This window comes from Suricata suricatta, chromosome 14 (genome assembly GCF_006229205.1).
Source record: "Suricata suricatta isolate VVHF042 chromosome 14, meerkat_22Aug2017_6uvM2_HiC, whole genome shotgun sequence".
Taxonomy (NCBI): domain Eukaryota; kingdom Metazoa; phylum Chordata; class Mammalia; order Carnivora; family Herpestidae; genus Suricata; species Suricata suricatta.
This window is the reverse complement of record NC_043713.1, coordinates 587349-602797: the sequence shown is the minus strand read 5'-3', so window position 1 is coordinate 602797 and position 15449 is coordinate 587349. Positions and strand designations below refer to the sequence as shown.

The window sequence follows — 15449 nt, the reverse complement described above, 5'->3', positions numbered from 1 at the left end:
CACACGCAGACTACACGTGCACACACAGACCACATGTGCACCCGCGCAGACCCTCCCCACACTACACGTGCACACACAGACTGCATGTGCACACACAGACTGCATGTGCACCCACGCAGACCCCCCCATACGTATGTGCACACAGACTATATGTGCATGCGTGCAGACCACACGTGCACACACAGAACCACCACTACACCTGCGCCCACAACCCCCCATACATGTGCATGCAGAGTACACGTGTGCATGTGCAGACTACATGTGCACGTACACACTGCACATGCCCCTGAGCAGACCCCCCCACACACAGACTGCACATGGGCGCACAGACTGCATGGGCACACACAGACTGTACGTGCGAGCGTGCAGACCCCCCACTATACATGCTCGTGCACAGGGTGCACACAGACAAATTACACACAGACTGCACTTGCGCACACACAGACTACATGTGCGTGCACACAGACTGCACATTTGCACACAAGTCTCTGAAAGTTTTGATTTTCCCATGTGCACAAGCAGCTGCCCCATTGTTCATGTTTGTGTCACTGTGCAAACCTGCTTTGGAGCAGCGTCCGTGAAGGCAGCCGGGTGTGCAAGCTGTCTCCCTGTGCTTTGAGTGTGTGACACCCCCAACCAGGGCCTGAGAAGCCCATGGGAGGTGCCCATCCCTGACCGCCCTGCCGGCCCCAAGGTGCCCAGTCAGGCCGTGGCGTGAGGTGGGGCATGGGCATCAGCTCACTCTCACTGTTCTGACCCCACGCAGCCCAGCGGTCGGCCCAGGAGCTGCCCCTCGTGGAGAAGCAGAGCGCCGCCAGCTGCCCCGTCCTCGGTGGAAAGAAGATGGTCCTGTCTGGCCATAACTTTCTGCAAGACTCCAAGGTCATTTTCGTGGAGAAAGCACCAGGTATTTCCTTTATAAACAGACCGTCAGGGTGATTCTTGCTTTGGGTGCAGGGGGCGTTGGTGCCTGGAGGCGGAGCGAGGCCGCCGGGGGCCTCCATGCCGCGCAGCCGGAGTGATTGCCGAGTTCGGGTCGAGGCCTGTCCTTTCCTCGGCCCGCATCAGCCGGTGTAGGGCCACCTCTTGCCCGCTGGCCGTGGCGGCCCCTGGCCTTTTGCCCAGACTGGACACACATCTGCGTTTTGGCTTTGGACGCCTGCGGCTCAGGCCGTCTTGGGAAGCGCCATTCTGCCCTGAGTAGGGGAGGGGTCCTCAGGTCAGAATCACGCCCTGGGAGGTGAGTGTCCTGAGTCAGAACAGCTGCAGTGGCCGGGGGACCCCCACTTGGACCAGAGGCTTCCCCACTGCCCGTGGCATCCTTCAGGCCCCAGAGATGCAGAGGCACGTGCTGCCGTGGTCTGCTGGGCACCCAGGAGTTGTGTGTGGGTGTGTAGACTGCTGGGTTGGCAGGTGTAGACCTCCGCGTGCAGAGCAGGGCCCAGGGGTGCTGCCGGTGCGAGGCCCGCAGTCTGGGCTCTGACACTGGGGTGAGGAACTCGGGGTGTACAGCGGGCCAGATGCGCACTGTGTGCACACCCGACCCGTCCCAGGAGAGGCCGCTGGGCGCTCACGAGAGCGAAGCAAAGGGGGCGACCGTGCGGTGGCCGGTCCCTCTTGGAAGCTGCGTGTGGCTGTGGTTATGCAGCCCGGTCCCCGTCGAGCTGCCCCCGCCGCCTGCAGGTGGCCATCCCGCTGGACCGTTTTCTCGCCCGCGCCTCCTGCCCCGAGTTCCCAGAGGGCACAGGCGCGGGACCCACGCTGTTGCCCGGAACCACAGCGGTGCTCAGCGTCCACAGTGGGGCCTTGATTTTGTGCAGGAGACTAAGTGCCTTCATCACAACGAGCTGTGAAGGCCGTGTAATCACACGCGTGATTGGAAAATGTGCGTTACGGAGAAAATCGGACCACGTGTAATGAGGAGAAGGGTTTGCGATGCTGGACGCCCTTCTTTGGAGGAGGCTGATTTTGAAATGATTTAACCTTTTAAGCTTCAAACGCATGAATTCGTGCATGTGGGGGAAGGCCGCCCGTGCTGTGCTGGGACTCGTGGCTCCTTCGGTGGGCCGGGCACTCCCCACGGGACCATCCGGATCAGCCCCGGGAGTCCACGCCGGGGCCTTACGTGCCACGTGGAGGCCGTCCGCCCCCGGCTGTGGGGGGACCTTGGCCCTCCTGGGGCTGTCCACCCACCCCTCCTGCAGCGGAGGAGAGACCCGGACGTGGGTGGTGGTGTGGCCTCAGCCCGCAGCCCCCCAGTGGGTGCACGTGCTGTGCACATGTGTCTGCACACCGCCGGCGGCTGCGTGTTTGTGGTTAAAAAGATGGTTTGCGTGTTCACGCGGGTACGTGAGAGTCACGTTTTGAAAAGAAGAGAAGGTTCCTTCACTCTGACTCCAGGCACAGGCGGCCCTGGTCCCTGCGCCCTCCGCCACCGTAACTGGGCTGGTTGGCGTGGTTGTTTGCAGGCGCCACTAAAGGCCATTTAGAGGGAGCCGAGCTGTCTGAGGGCCCCTCGGGGCAGCCCAGGCTGGAGGAGGGGCTGCAGGGACCTCGGGATGTGTCACAAAGGGTTCTGGCCATGTACGTGGTGGTGCTTTCCAGAACAGTCCTGTGGTTTCGGGGGCCCTGTTCCTGTGTCTCTCAAAAGTCTCAAGTGTTGGAACAGCCTTTCCTTTGAGGACGGGGGTCTGTGTCTGTGGCTTCCACGTGAGACGGCGTTGCTGACAGAGTGGGGACCTGAACACGCTCGCCCCTGTGGGGCTGGAGAGTCAGGTGCCGGACCCCTGCAGCGGGGCGCCCATGTCGGGGAGCTCAACTGCGGACCCCCGCATCAGGGACGTCCATGTCAGGGACCCCCGCATCGGGGATGCCCCTGTTGGGGGCTCACCTGCCAGACCCCCATATCAGGATGCCCATGTTGGGCCCTCACCTGCAGACCCCTGTATCAGGGACGCCCATGTCAGGGCCTTACCTGCCAGACCCCCGCATCGGGGATCCCCGCATCGGGGACTCCCCTGCGGACACTGGGGACATCCCCATGCAGGAAGTAAGACAGTGACAACCCCCCATCTGGGCAGTGAAGATCTCTGCAGCTCCCCTCAGCACTGTGGATCAAGTACACATCGAACACGTGTGTGACCAATTGAATCAGCCCAAGGGACCCATGTGGAACGTGAACTCGCTGTGCTTCTGCGGGTGGGGCTGAGGCAGAAGAGGTGGACGCGCCACAGGTGTGGATGCACCGACGTCGTCCGTCCTGACACCGTGGCTGCGGGCGGCTCCGTGCGGTGCCAGCCTGCTCCTTTGTGGTCACCAGACTCCTTGAACAAAGCCTCTTTCAGCCTTTTTGCTGCGCAGCGGACCTCACCTGGACTCGGGCTTCGAGAACAACCCCTCCCTTTGCCGGCAGTTGTGTGGATTGGACTCAGCCCGTGGTCACTCTTGTGGCCCCGTGAGCTGGCGGGCCCGCTGCGGCCACCGAGGTTGTGTGAGGGCAGGTGTGCGAGCAGGTGTGTGCGACTGAGCAGGTGTATCCAGGGCGTGTGTCAGCCCGTGTATGTGGTCCGTGTGTGTGTGCGTGCTCTGTTGTCCCTGCTCCTGGCCACACCGTGTGGCAGTGACGGCCCAGTGCAAGCCCCGGGTGCCTGCAGCTGGGCAGAGCGTGCAGGGTCGTGTTCCGCTCGCTCTGGTGGTGGCGGCCACACCCCTCCCCCACCCTGTGCTGCGGCCCTGGCTTCCGGGCTTCTGGTCCCACTAGCTTGGCGTACTGGTTCTGAAGCGTTTCTGGCATTTTCCCAGATACAGACGTCACCAGCTGGCGGTGCGGCTCACGTGCCACTGGTCATGACTCGACGAGAAAGAAAAGGGTCTCCTTCCCCGCTTCCTGGTGTGGACGCAGGAGGGGCAGGAGGGCACCATCCGTCCACACGGACAGCCACCGCCACCTTGCTCCCTGTGTCAGCTGCCGAGGAGGTGACTCCCGGCGGAGTCCTCAGGCAGCCTCTGCGGTGACAGCCCTGCAGGCCTGGGGGCTCAGTCGGGCACAGCGCCGCCGGTGACCACCCCCGGGGCCGATGGTTCCGGAGGCCACGCGTGTCCAGTGAGCAGAGCGAACGCGGCCAGCCTGGGCAGTGTCTCAGGGGGTCTCTTCCTCACGTCGTGGCCTGGGACTCGAACGCTCGCCCCACGGTAGTATGCCGTGAGACATTTGGCGTGGTCTCAGGAGGGGTGCGCCTGGGAGTGTGGCACGCGCCACAGCACGGCCGGGTCCCAGGCTCCCCTTCTGCTGGCTCAGAGCGTCTTTGCTGAATGATGTCGCAGGATGTGCCCTGGTGCCCGAGGGGGAGACGTGGCCTCGGCCCTGCCCGGCGGGAATTCCTTTGTTCTGCCGGGTCCTGGCGTGGTCTCTGGGGTCCACTCCAAGGGACAGGGCGGCCAGTGGGCCTGCGTGTCACCTCTGTGCCTTTCTAGCCCTTCCTGGGGCCTGGTGACCAGCACTGGAGGGCCCATCCGCAGGTCCCCACGGGGCTCCCCAAGCCCGACCAGCGGCCTTGCATTCTTGCTGTGAGAAGGTTGTCACCGAAACTTCTTTCTTTCTGGGCCGGTGACCAGTCTTTCCATGAAGTTTGGCCCGAGCCACGCCCAGCCCCCAGCCGTTCCTCAGCACCTCGGGGACATCCAGAAAGTGGGCACAGGTCCCTCCACTGCAGGGAGGGGGGCATCTGGAGGCACCTGTTGGGGCCCTCGGTCTTGGTGGGAAGGGAGGGACGTGGGAGGGGTCAGGTGTCCGGAGCGTGCAGCTGGACGGAGGGGCCAGCCTCCCTCTTCCTCCCAAGGCCGCCTTCCGGCATGGGGCGCGCAGCCGTGTTATGGCTTCTGCTCTGTGTCTACTTTATTGAGGCACAACTCTGTCCTTTAAAGTCCAGTGGCTCTTGGTGTGTCCAGAGCCAGGCAGCCATCCCACTAATTCCAGAAATCCCCGGTTAACCCCACTCCCCCCAGCCTGGCCATCTCAGAGCCGCCCTCGGACCCTGGCCGGCTGCCCTGGATGCCGCCCCGGAAGCGCGTGGTCCCGTGTGCGTAGCCCTCGTGTCCACGCAGGAGCGAGTGTCAGGGCTTTGTCCCTTTCAGGCTGATAACCTTCTCCGTCTGTGGAGGGGCCACATGCTTGGCCGCCTGCAGGGGCCGGACACGGGTTGTGCCCGCCTCTTGGCTCTTGTGCTCCACTAACCCCTGTGCATGCAGGGGCCCCTTTCCTGGGGCACGTGCCCAGGAACCCCACATTCAGCCACGTGTGGAACAGCCAGGCTGAGCCGATGGCCAATGGGTGATTTCCTTCTCTGGCATCTTCTGCAGGAAGCAGGCTGCTTGGAGCAGCTCTGGAGGTGCCCCAGAGTGTGCGCCTGGCAGGGTTTGGGGAGTCAGGGGGTTCCCCAGAGTGTGTGCCTGGTGGAGGTTCAGGGGGTGCCCCAGTGTGAGGCCTAGCAGGGGTTCGGGGTGCCCCAGAGTGTGCGCCTGGTGGGGTTTGGGGAGTCAGGGGGTTCCCCAGAGTATGTGCCTGGTGGGGATTCAGGGGTGCCTCAGAGTGTGCACCTGGCAAGGTTTGGGGGTTCAGGGGGTGCCCCAGATTGTGAGGCCTGGTGGGGGTCTGCGATGCCTCAGAGTGTGCGCCTGGAGGGGGTTCCGGGGTTCAGGGGAATGCAGACAAGCTGCATGGGGATGCTCCCGCTGACCAGAACAGCCCTCAAGCCCCCCACCATGGCCAGCCCCCACTGCTCCAGGGTCAGGGCCCCGTTTTCTCTGTGGCCCCCACAGGAGTGCAGGGGGCCACCTATTTGCACCCCCCTCGTTGCCTTTCCTGCCCAGGGACGGGGCGCTGCGGTCCTGGTCTGAGCCTGTCCAGTGTGCAGCGTGCCCCCAGTGCCGCAGCCAGGCACAGAGGGGACGGTGCATGCGGCCGAGGACCCGAGGTGATGTGGTCCCGCCACCCAGCCGGTGCTTCTGACCGGGCCCTGTGCTGTTTCCATTCTGCCCGTCCGCTAATGCTGTGACTTGGTTCAAAGCCAGTTACGGTGTCTGTGCCTCCTGCCTGCCAGGGGCCTGATGCCTCCGGAAAGCTGCGGCTGCTCCTGAGGAGGCCGGGGGCTGGCCTGTGTGGCCCCGAGCCGCCCGCGCCGACCCTGGAGCTGTGTGACTAAGAGCCCGCTGTGGGAGCCTTGGGGTGGGTGTGGTGGGGAAGCCTTTCCGATGACTCACACGGCAGGGAGTTCCCTAATGATTTGGAATATTTTTACTGCTGGGCTTGCGCAGTTTCCTCCCGAGGCCCAGGAGCATGATAAGGCCACAGCTCCAAGCCCATCAGGGACCAGCCTGTCCCGTAGAGAACCAGGCTGTGCTCAGCGCCCGCCTGGCCGGCGCTCAGCGAAGGGGGACGTCCAGAGGCTTGGACGGCAGGGCCCCGTGCCACCAGCTCCCAGGGAGACCAGCGACCCGGGGCCCTGCTGGCGCCTTGCACGTGGGAACCGGTCCGTGACGATCAGCCACATTGAATGGCCTCAGTGCCAAGTGGGTGGCAGCTCATTTAGGACCCGTAGTAGAAACAGAGGGGCCATGTACCTGTCCCGAAAGGGTGTGATTAAAACACAGACATAAAGACTCAAGGAAAACAGGGCCAGAGCCCTGGGCCTTTGACCCCCGGCTCCTGCACCACGGGGTCTTCAGAAGCCCGGCTGTAACCGGCCTATTGGGAGGGGTCTCTAGTCCGTTAGTGTGAGACCCTCGGGGTCGGCGTTTGGGAAAGCTGACACGCGGTGTGCACTGCGGACTGCGTGTGCACCGGCCCGGGGCAGCCGGTCTGACGGGGACCCCTGCCCCCAGGCCCAGGAGGGGCCGCAGGAGGCCACTGCTTTCCTTGTTTGGACGAGCCTCCAGGGTGGTCACAGGGAGGAGGCCGAGTCTGGTCTGACCCGTCCGGGGGGATGGACGGGGTGCTCCCCCCCTTGCCATGTCCCTGGCCCCTCAGGGGCCTCGGTTTCTCTTCTGCCTGTCTCTGGCAGGAGGCCTGGACGCTCTCGAGAATTCCCCAGGGATGCTCGAGCCGTGGGTTCCACCAGCAGGCAGAGACTGGCAGCGGCCAGGTGTGCCCCCACCGCCAGACCGTGACTCCCTCCGAAGCTGTTTTTGGAGGCGCAGGAACGGAGGAGACTGGCTTCCAGGAAGGGTAATTTCGATTACCTGGAGCAGGCAGTGAGAGGGCACCCTGCCAGGGGGGCTCCAGGCGGGTCAGGCCTGCGCGGCCCCGAGCTTGGCGCCTGGAGCTGCAGGGACCGGGGCCACAGAGGTGCTTCTGCACCCGCGTCCTGGGCCCACGGGGCTCCGGAAACTTCGCTGCTTTGTGTGTGGGGCTTGATGCCTTTAAGAACGGCCGAGTGTATTTTTAGTTTCCTGTTATGTTTTCCTGGAGGAGACGTCGATGCCGATCCCTTGGGCCGCCGTCTGCGTTTTACCAGCGAGTGGGTTCATCTGGTGGGTGATTGGCGCTGGGACTTCGGGCGTCCCGAGAGGCTGGTGTGGTCCTGGCAGCAGACACCGCTCCGGGCTCTGTGTGACTCACATTTCCTCCCTCTGTCTCCACCCTCCACCCCTGCCCGCCCGCACTGTGAGGCAGAAAAAGGAGATTTTGTCTAATTTATTTATTTATAATTTTGGATTTGTAACACACGTACATCTCTTCTTTGAAAACAGAGCGGGAGCAGAAGCTGCGTCTGGCTGTAACTGTTTGGGTGCAGACTTTACAGGAGACGGGAGGAGGGAGGCCTCGGCCAGGGAGACTGACCGCTGTGCATTCAGAGACACCGCCCAGCCGGGCCCCTGCCGCTGGCCGGCCATGGAGGGGCTCCCAGGCCAGGAGCTCGGTTTGCGGATGTCCCTGCCAGGGAGCTTCTTGACCCTCCTCCCTCCAGGCCCACAGCACACTGAGTCCTTTCAAGGCCTATCGGCAGCCTTCTATTTTTTTTTTTAAACATGCAAATGGCCACTGGGGGAAGGTTAAAAATTCCACGTTTTGTGTTTCTGTATCCCAACGTGGCGAAAAGTGGTCACAGAAAGGATTTTCTCCCCCAGCTGGCAGCTCCTCCGAGCGGAGGCAGGACTGTGGCTCCTGGGCCCCCACCCGTGACATACAGTAACTCTGCTCCCGGAACACACTCGTCACCAGGCCCACACCTCCTGTTGGTGCACCTCGAGCCGGAGCCGGCGGGTCCGAGAGCCCGGTCGCAGCCTGGGTCCAGGGCTGAAGACCACAGAGGCTCCCTCCTGTAGAGTAGGTGTCCTCGGGCTCTGCCAGGCTCCCGCCCCTGATCCGGGCCTCCTGTGTCCTCTCTGGTGGCGATGCACTCACGCCTTTTCCCTCTCGCACACTGACAGCCAGCACGGTGCGAGCGTGCAGGGCTGCGGCCTCCAGGGTCACCTGCGCCTGGTCGAGGCAAGGGGACTGGGGTGGTGAGCTCAATCAGCACACGGGGTAACGGGCTTCATTCTGGCCTTTTCTTCCAGACGGTCACCATATCTGGGAGATGGAGGCGAAGATGGACAGAGGCCTCTGCAAGCCGGTAAGTAGGGCTTCCTATTAACACGAGCGACTAGAAACACCAGGGTCCTAGAGCAGTGTGTGCAAGCCGCATGAAACGCTTCCTGACGCCAGTGCGCTTAGGACCCCAGTCAGCTTGCGGTGGCCAGCGGTGTGGCCCGCAGGAGGGGCCCCCCCTGCACCGGGGAGCTGGGGACCCTCTGCACGGAGCTGCTCCCGGTCACGTGGCTGCACTGTGGGCACCCCCGCGTCGCGGGGCCTTCGCCACCTTCCAGCTGCCGTCGTCCCCCAGGAAGCCCGGCTGTTCAGAGCCCCAGGGCGGGCGTCACACCTGCCCAGGCACGCCCCGCCGCGTGAGGCTCCAGCAGCGTCTTTGGCACGACCTCGTTTTCCGTCACTTAGATTTCTGTTCTAAACATGAACTAGACGTGAAGGCAGATCTCATCATGCTGCTGATTCCATTTTGCCAATTAGCCGGTGCACTTGTGGGCGCTGGAAGGCAGCGGGGCAGGCGCCCAGGCCGGGCTGGTGCCGCCACCGGGGTCTCGGGCTGCAGACGCCTGGCATGCCCACAGCCACGCTGCCGCCCGCCTTTCTCAGCCTCCTTGGCCCTGTTCGAACGTGTAGGTGCCCACCTGGTTGTTTTTGGAGAGTGTCTTCCACCTGGGATCCTGCAGCTTTCCTACCGCTGGCGTTACTGCGGCGCATCTCCTTTGAGCCCGGACCTTTTGTTTGTGCCTTTATGTTTAAAGTGGGTTTCTTACAGACCACAAGGAGCTGAGTCTGAGTTTCTGGCCATGCAGATTGTCCAGTCTGCTAGGTGGTGTATTTAGAACACTAGTGTTCCAAACAATAGCTGACACAGTGGGAATAACATCTACCACTGAGTGTGCGCGAGCACATGCGCGTGTGTTCTCCGTGGTCCCGAAAGACGGCAGCCGCAGCCTTCCGGCTGCCGCACAACACTGTGGCCAGCAGGTGATTGTCGGAAGAAATCCAGAGTTCTCCCGAGCTCAGTAGCTCATCCCCCCGGCCACGGGCTCAGGTGTGTGGGTGCAGGTGCCACGGGCTCAGGTGTGTGGCCCTTCTTCCGACGGTGCAGGGAAGTGGGAAGTCCACTTGAAATCGTGTTCAGGGCAGGAAGTCGCTGCTCTCCTTGGGCTCCCGGGGGGCCCTGGGCAGTTGGAGCTGGGGGACGGGGTGCCTTGGGTGGAGGGGTTTGCTGAAGCCATTAGGTACTTAATCTCTGCTCTGCTGCTGGTAGGACTGAGTCACGAGGGGAGACGCCTGGCCGCCATGGAGGTGGCTCTTTGATGGCGGCTAGGGCACGGCAGGCCCAGCCGTGGGTCCTCATGGGTGGCTCTGTTGGGACGAAGCATCTTTTCTTGAGACTGAAGCTTCCTTTCCCAAAGCCCTGATCCATTCACCGGAAGCCTGTCCAGGTGGTTTTGGACGGAAGAGATTCCTCTCTGGTCCCAGGAAACGTGCTCAGGGCGAGGCTGTGCTTCCGGCTGTCTGGGCCTTGTCCCGCGCTCAGGACCGCACGCACCATGCATGCACCACGCATGCGCGCCCCCCGACATGCACGCGCCCGCACACACGCACCACGCACGTGCCCCCACGCGCCCCCACGCGCCCACGCGCAGCCTCCCGACACGCACGTCCCTCTGGCTCCGGGTGTCCTTGCTGCCCGAGGAGCTCTGAGCAAACGCCAGGGGCGCGGGCAGCTGCGCTTCCGGAAGGGAGGCCCCGGCGCGGACTCGGGCGCACCCCCCCCTCCAGCGGGAGGAGGCCCTTAGAAACCCTGCGGCTCTTTCTATCCGAATCATTCCTGCCAAGCCCGTGGGAGGGTTTTTGCCATGGGGCCTCCGTGTGTACCGTGAATAGTGCGTGTTTTAAAGGAAGCTTAGCAGGTAACAGGTGTGCATTTTAAAAGAAACATAATCATACTTGTAAATAATGACATACATGAACTTTATAAGTTTATCATTATCTCTTTTATTAAATAGTTTATTACCAAGTTGGTGTCCATAGAACCCCCAGTGCTCTTCCCCACAAGTGCCCTCCTCCATGACCTTCACCCTTCTGGCCCTTCCCCTCTCCCTCTTCAGCCCTCAGTTTGTTCTCAGTATTCGAGAGTCTCTCATGATTTGCCTCCCTCCCTCTCCCTAACTGTTCCCCCCACCGCTTCCCCTCCCCTGGTCCTTTGTTAGGTTTCTCCTGTTCTCCTGTTAGACCTATGAGTGCAAACATATGGTATCTGTCCTCCTCCGCCTGACTTATTTCACTCAGCATGACTCCCTCAAGGTCCATCCACATTGCTACAAATGGCCAGATTTCATTCTTTCTCATTGCCATGTAGTACTCCATTGTGTATATATACCACATCTTCTTGATCCATTCATCAGATGATGGACATTTAGGCTCTTTCCATGATTTGGCTATTGTTGAACGTGCTGCTATGAACATTGGGGTACATGCGCCCCTATGCATCAGCACTTCTGTTTCCTTTGGGTAAATCCCCAGCAGCGCTGTTGCTGGGTCATGGGGGAGTTCTGTTGATACAGGGTACAAAATCAATGTATAGAAATCGGTTGCATTTTTATATACCAATAATGAAGCAACAGAAAGGGAAATCAAGACACGTATCCCATTCACAATTGCACAAAAAACCTTAAAATACCTAGGAATAAACCTAACCAAAGATGTAAAACACCTGTATGCTGAAAACTATAGAAAGCTTATGAAAGAGATTGAAGACACCAAGAAATGGAGAAACATTCCGTGCTCATGGATCGGAAGAATAAACACTGTGAAAATGTCATTATTACTCAAGGCAATCTACACATTCGATGCCATCCCCATCGAAACTGCACCAGCACTCTTCTCAAAGGTAGAAAACACTATCCTAAAATTCGTCTGGAACCACAAAAAACCCCGAAGAGCCAAAGTCATATTGAAGAGGAAAACCGAAACGGGAGGGTCACAATCCCAGACGTTAGCCTCTACTCCAAAGCTGTCGTCATCAAGACAGGATGGTACTGGCACAAGAACAGACACATAGGTCATGATTATCTCTTAATTGAGATTTGTTTTTATTTATTTCTAATTATAAAGGGATCTTCGTTGTGGAAGTTTGGAAAATATGAAAAAGAAAAGAAAAAGCTCGGGTAATTTTACCCCTGCTGACAGTTGGGCACATGTCCTGCAGGCTTCTCCTGGTGTGTGTGCACGTTCTCACACGCGTGTGCCGTGTCCATCATACGTATGAACCTCCTGCGTGAAGCAGGATTATGCTGCATGCAGTTTATACGCCTTCGGGAGCCACTCAGTCCGCAGGTTTCCTGAAGTGAGTCCATGGGTCCCAAGTGTCACCTGTAAGCCCCGCGGTTTCCGTGGTGACACGTGCCCTGTGGCTGCATCCCGTCCTTCACCGTGCTCCCTGGAGGGCGCGGCTCTGCACGTACCTTCTGCTCAGAGCCGTGGAGCGTGTCAGCCTGCGCCCACATGAGGACCCGACCCCCGGTCGCCTAGACTTTATAAAAACCAAACCACAAAGCCCAGCATGCTGAGGGCCGCCCTGCCCCACGTGACCCGTCGCAGACTCTCCTGCTGGTGCCTTGCCGTAGTCGTCACCTCAGTGTGAGCGACACCTCTTCCTTGCTGCGTCTTCACTTCTGTGGACATTAGACTCCAAGGCTTGCTCCATGGTGGCTTACCCTCGGTGAGCGCCAGCTGTATGCTGAGGCCGGGTGGGACCCCAGACCCCCTGCAGCCGGGCCCCCTCCTGGCGATGAGGCACCGGACACACAGCCACCTGCATGTCACTGTCCTCTGCTTCAGCAGCCGCACATGCATGGCGTCACTTCTGCAGAGGGGGCCACCTGCACAGGCTGCTTGCTGCTGCTTCCAGACGGGATACAGCCTGGAGTGAGTGTGGTCCCAGGGGAGGGGCCCTGAGCCGCTCTCGGCGGCAGGCTTCTGTGCCTCGGTTTCTTTATCTGTAGCAGGAACAGGTTGGGCCCCAAGTTCTCTTCGGTCTCCTGTTTTAACATTCTTGCAATCGCATTACTAACCTGATTCAATCAATTTTGCTATTAATGAGTAACAAGCTCTAGTTTCTTTAACGAAAACCTGATACACTGGATTTTCCGTTGCCGTTTTCTCTACTTGTTAACTTAAATGATTTGACAAAACAAAAAACGAACAAAACAAAAAAACGAAGAAACGTTGGGTGTGAGATGCTGTGCCTCCCGTGACGTCAGGCCCAGCAGGGCGCCCGCGAGGACGCCGGAATGGTGGTCCCCCCGCACGCGCTGTGGGCTGGGGCCAGCCCCTGTCCTCCAGCCCGCCTCCCAGCGTGCCGCTGCCTCCCGTGACTCGCTCTGGATCTGTGCTTGAAGGAGCATAATTGTGAAAATGTTGTCGATTCGTATTTTACACCGTGGAAGGTACCAGCGCCCATCGACCCGATCTGGGCTTTCTCCCTGACCGTCCACCCCCTCCCCAGCCTGCTAGTGTTGCGCCCGCCGTCTCCCACTTGAGGGAGTCTGGGAGGCCGTGACGGGCGACCGGCCTCCGTCAGAGAGCCCGTCCCCAGACACGTGTCTCCAGGAAGCATGTCCCCTGGGTCCTCACCGTGTTACCTGAACAGGTGCTCACGGCTCCATCCGTGGCCCAAATGTGGGACTTCTTTCTAGTTCCCAGAAGCCACTGACCCCTTGGTTGGGGCAGGCAGATGCACCCAGGCCTCCGCGCCCCCCACGCCAAGTAGCGTCTCTCAGGTTAGCGGCAGCAGCTCCTGTCTGGGGCCGAGTCGGTGGGTCTTAGCTGAAGCCCCCAGCCCGCCCCCCCCACTCGCTCTGGACCGGCCGCCCGTACGTGACGGCAGGTTCCAGCCGCGGCGCCCGAGGGGGGCTCTTCAGTGCAGGTGCTTCGCGTGTGCGGGGTGCTCACTCCCCTCTCTGCCGTTTGCTCGCCAGAACTCGCTGGTGGTGGAGATACCGCCGTTTCGCAACCAGAGGATAGCGAGCCCCGTGCCGGTGAGCTTCTACGTGTGCAACGGGAAGAGGAAGAGGAGCCAGTACCAGCACTTCACCTACCTGCCCGCCGACGGTAACGCGCTCTTTCTCACCCTCAGCCCTGAGGACGAGCCGGTGGGGGGCTTTTTCTAAAAGACGCGTAAATGCTGGGCTGCTGTCCTGTCCACAGGACCGCGTGCCCGAGTCCTGAAAAAAAAAAAAAGAAAAAGTGAAGCTTTCAGCGGGTTTTCCTTTCTTACTGCCGTGGGTGGGGGCCGCACATTGGGATAATTACTGGTCATTCTGCTGGCTGCTTGCAAACGGAGAGCAGCCCCTGTGCGCCCAGAAGCTGAGGTGGTCTGGGTGTGTGTGTAAGTTCCATAGATGTTCAAGGTGGAAAACCAAATAGTTATAATTATTTTGCAGGTGCCTTTAGAAATAAACCTGTGGTATTGAGCCTACAGGCCGGTGCCTGATGTGGTCATTAACTAACATTAACGATTTCTGTGCTTGTGCGGAGGCCCTCACGTCACGTCTGGGGTCGAATAATTGCATCTCCCTGGGACCGTGGCGAGGGTTTCAGGCCCAAGTACCTGTTACGCAACCCAAAACTACCCTTGTTGAGATGGGCCTTTTATGCATTTTAAAGGTTGGAGTCTTAGGACTTAGAAAAACCAGTTTACCTTTTCAGCTCTCTAAGGCGTGTCTTTAAGAAAATACCGGTGTTTGTTTCCCGTCCTGAATGGTGTTCTCGGAGCATCGCCGGCGCTCTGGGCGGCCCGGCCCCGGTCACCCTGGACCTCACTGTGTTTTGTGCAGGGTCCGGGCCGCCAGCGACCTTGCACAGCAGCTTCTGTTCTGAGAGCTTAGGAGATTCGTGCAACGTGAGAGGGAAATTACACACTAAAAACTGTTGAAAAAGCAGCCGTGTTGCTATCTTAGTAAAAATCCTCTGTAAGTTTGAGTTTTCGCTAACTGTACCGTGTAATGGAGTAGATAGTAGGAAGCCCCAGAATCTGTGCTGATATCAAACTGTTGGAATTAACTGCTTTTGGGGCAAATGTTAGCCGTGCCTTTCAGGATTTGAATAATACGATCTTGTTGTAAAATCATGCCACGAGAGCGCACGCAGACTAGGACTGCGGGGAGGGAGGGCGCCCTGAGCCGTCCCGCGGGGCGCTCCTCCCGTGCCCGCGGCCCCTCCGGGGTTCTGTGCTCTGCTTCCTGTGCGTTGGTGACTCCTGTCTGTCCTTGGAATAAGGTGCGACATATCCTACAAGAGAAAATACTTAGTCATTTTGTGAAACTGTAATGATTGTATCCTAATTAAACTTCAAGCATGGTTGACCAAAAATCGAATGTTTTAAAGAAAACCAGGCCTTGTAAGAAAAATTGCTTTGTAAAGCAGTTTAGAAAATCTCTAATGTTAGCATTCTTGCCATCCCTGCTCCAAGTTCCCGGAGCAGCGAGCAGTGTCAGGGGCGGAGGGGCCCCTGCCGGTACTAAAATGACAGGGTGCAGAGCACGGTGGGTGCACCTGCTGCGTCCCTGGCCTGCAGCCTCAGCCCACGGGCCCTGACTGCGCTCCACCCAGTGCCCCGCCGCCACTCTCTCCACCTGCCCTGGCGTCCCAACACGCTGTCTCCACCTTCTCCGGCCGTCCCAGGACCCTGCCGGCCCTTTGCCACCCCCTCCACCCACCCCAGGATCCCATCACCCCCCCTTCACCCACCCCAGGACCCCGTCACACCCCCTCCACCCACCCCAGGACCCCGTCACCTCCCCTTCACCCACCCCAGGACCCCGTCACCCCCTCCACCTACCCCAGGACCCCGTCA

At 60.0% G+C, this 15449-nt stretch overlaps 1 protein-coding gene across 1 annotated transcript in view; it reads left to right on the top strand.

Moving 5' to 3' along the window:
- Window positions 1-15449, top strand: part of NFATC1 (nuclear factor of activated T cells 1) — a gene marked incomplete at its 5' end in the record, with an annotated part of 41101 nt that overhangs the window by 13746 nt on the left and 11906 nt on the right. Inside the window, 3 exons of the mRNA XM_029922753.1 lie at window positions 759-907; window positions 8557-8612; window positions 13573-13705. Coding sequence (XP_029778613.1) covers window positions 759-907; window positions 8557-8612; window positions 13573-13705 — 338 coding nt within the window. The remainder of the gene's footprint in view (window positions 1-758; window positions 908-8556; window positions 8613-13572; window positions 13706-15449) is intronic.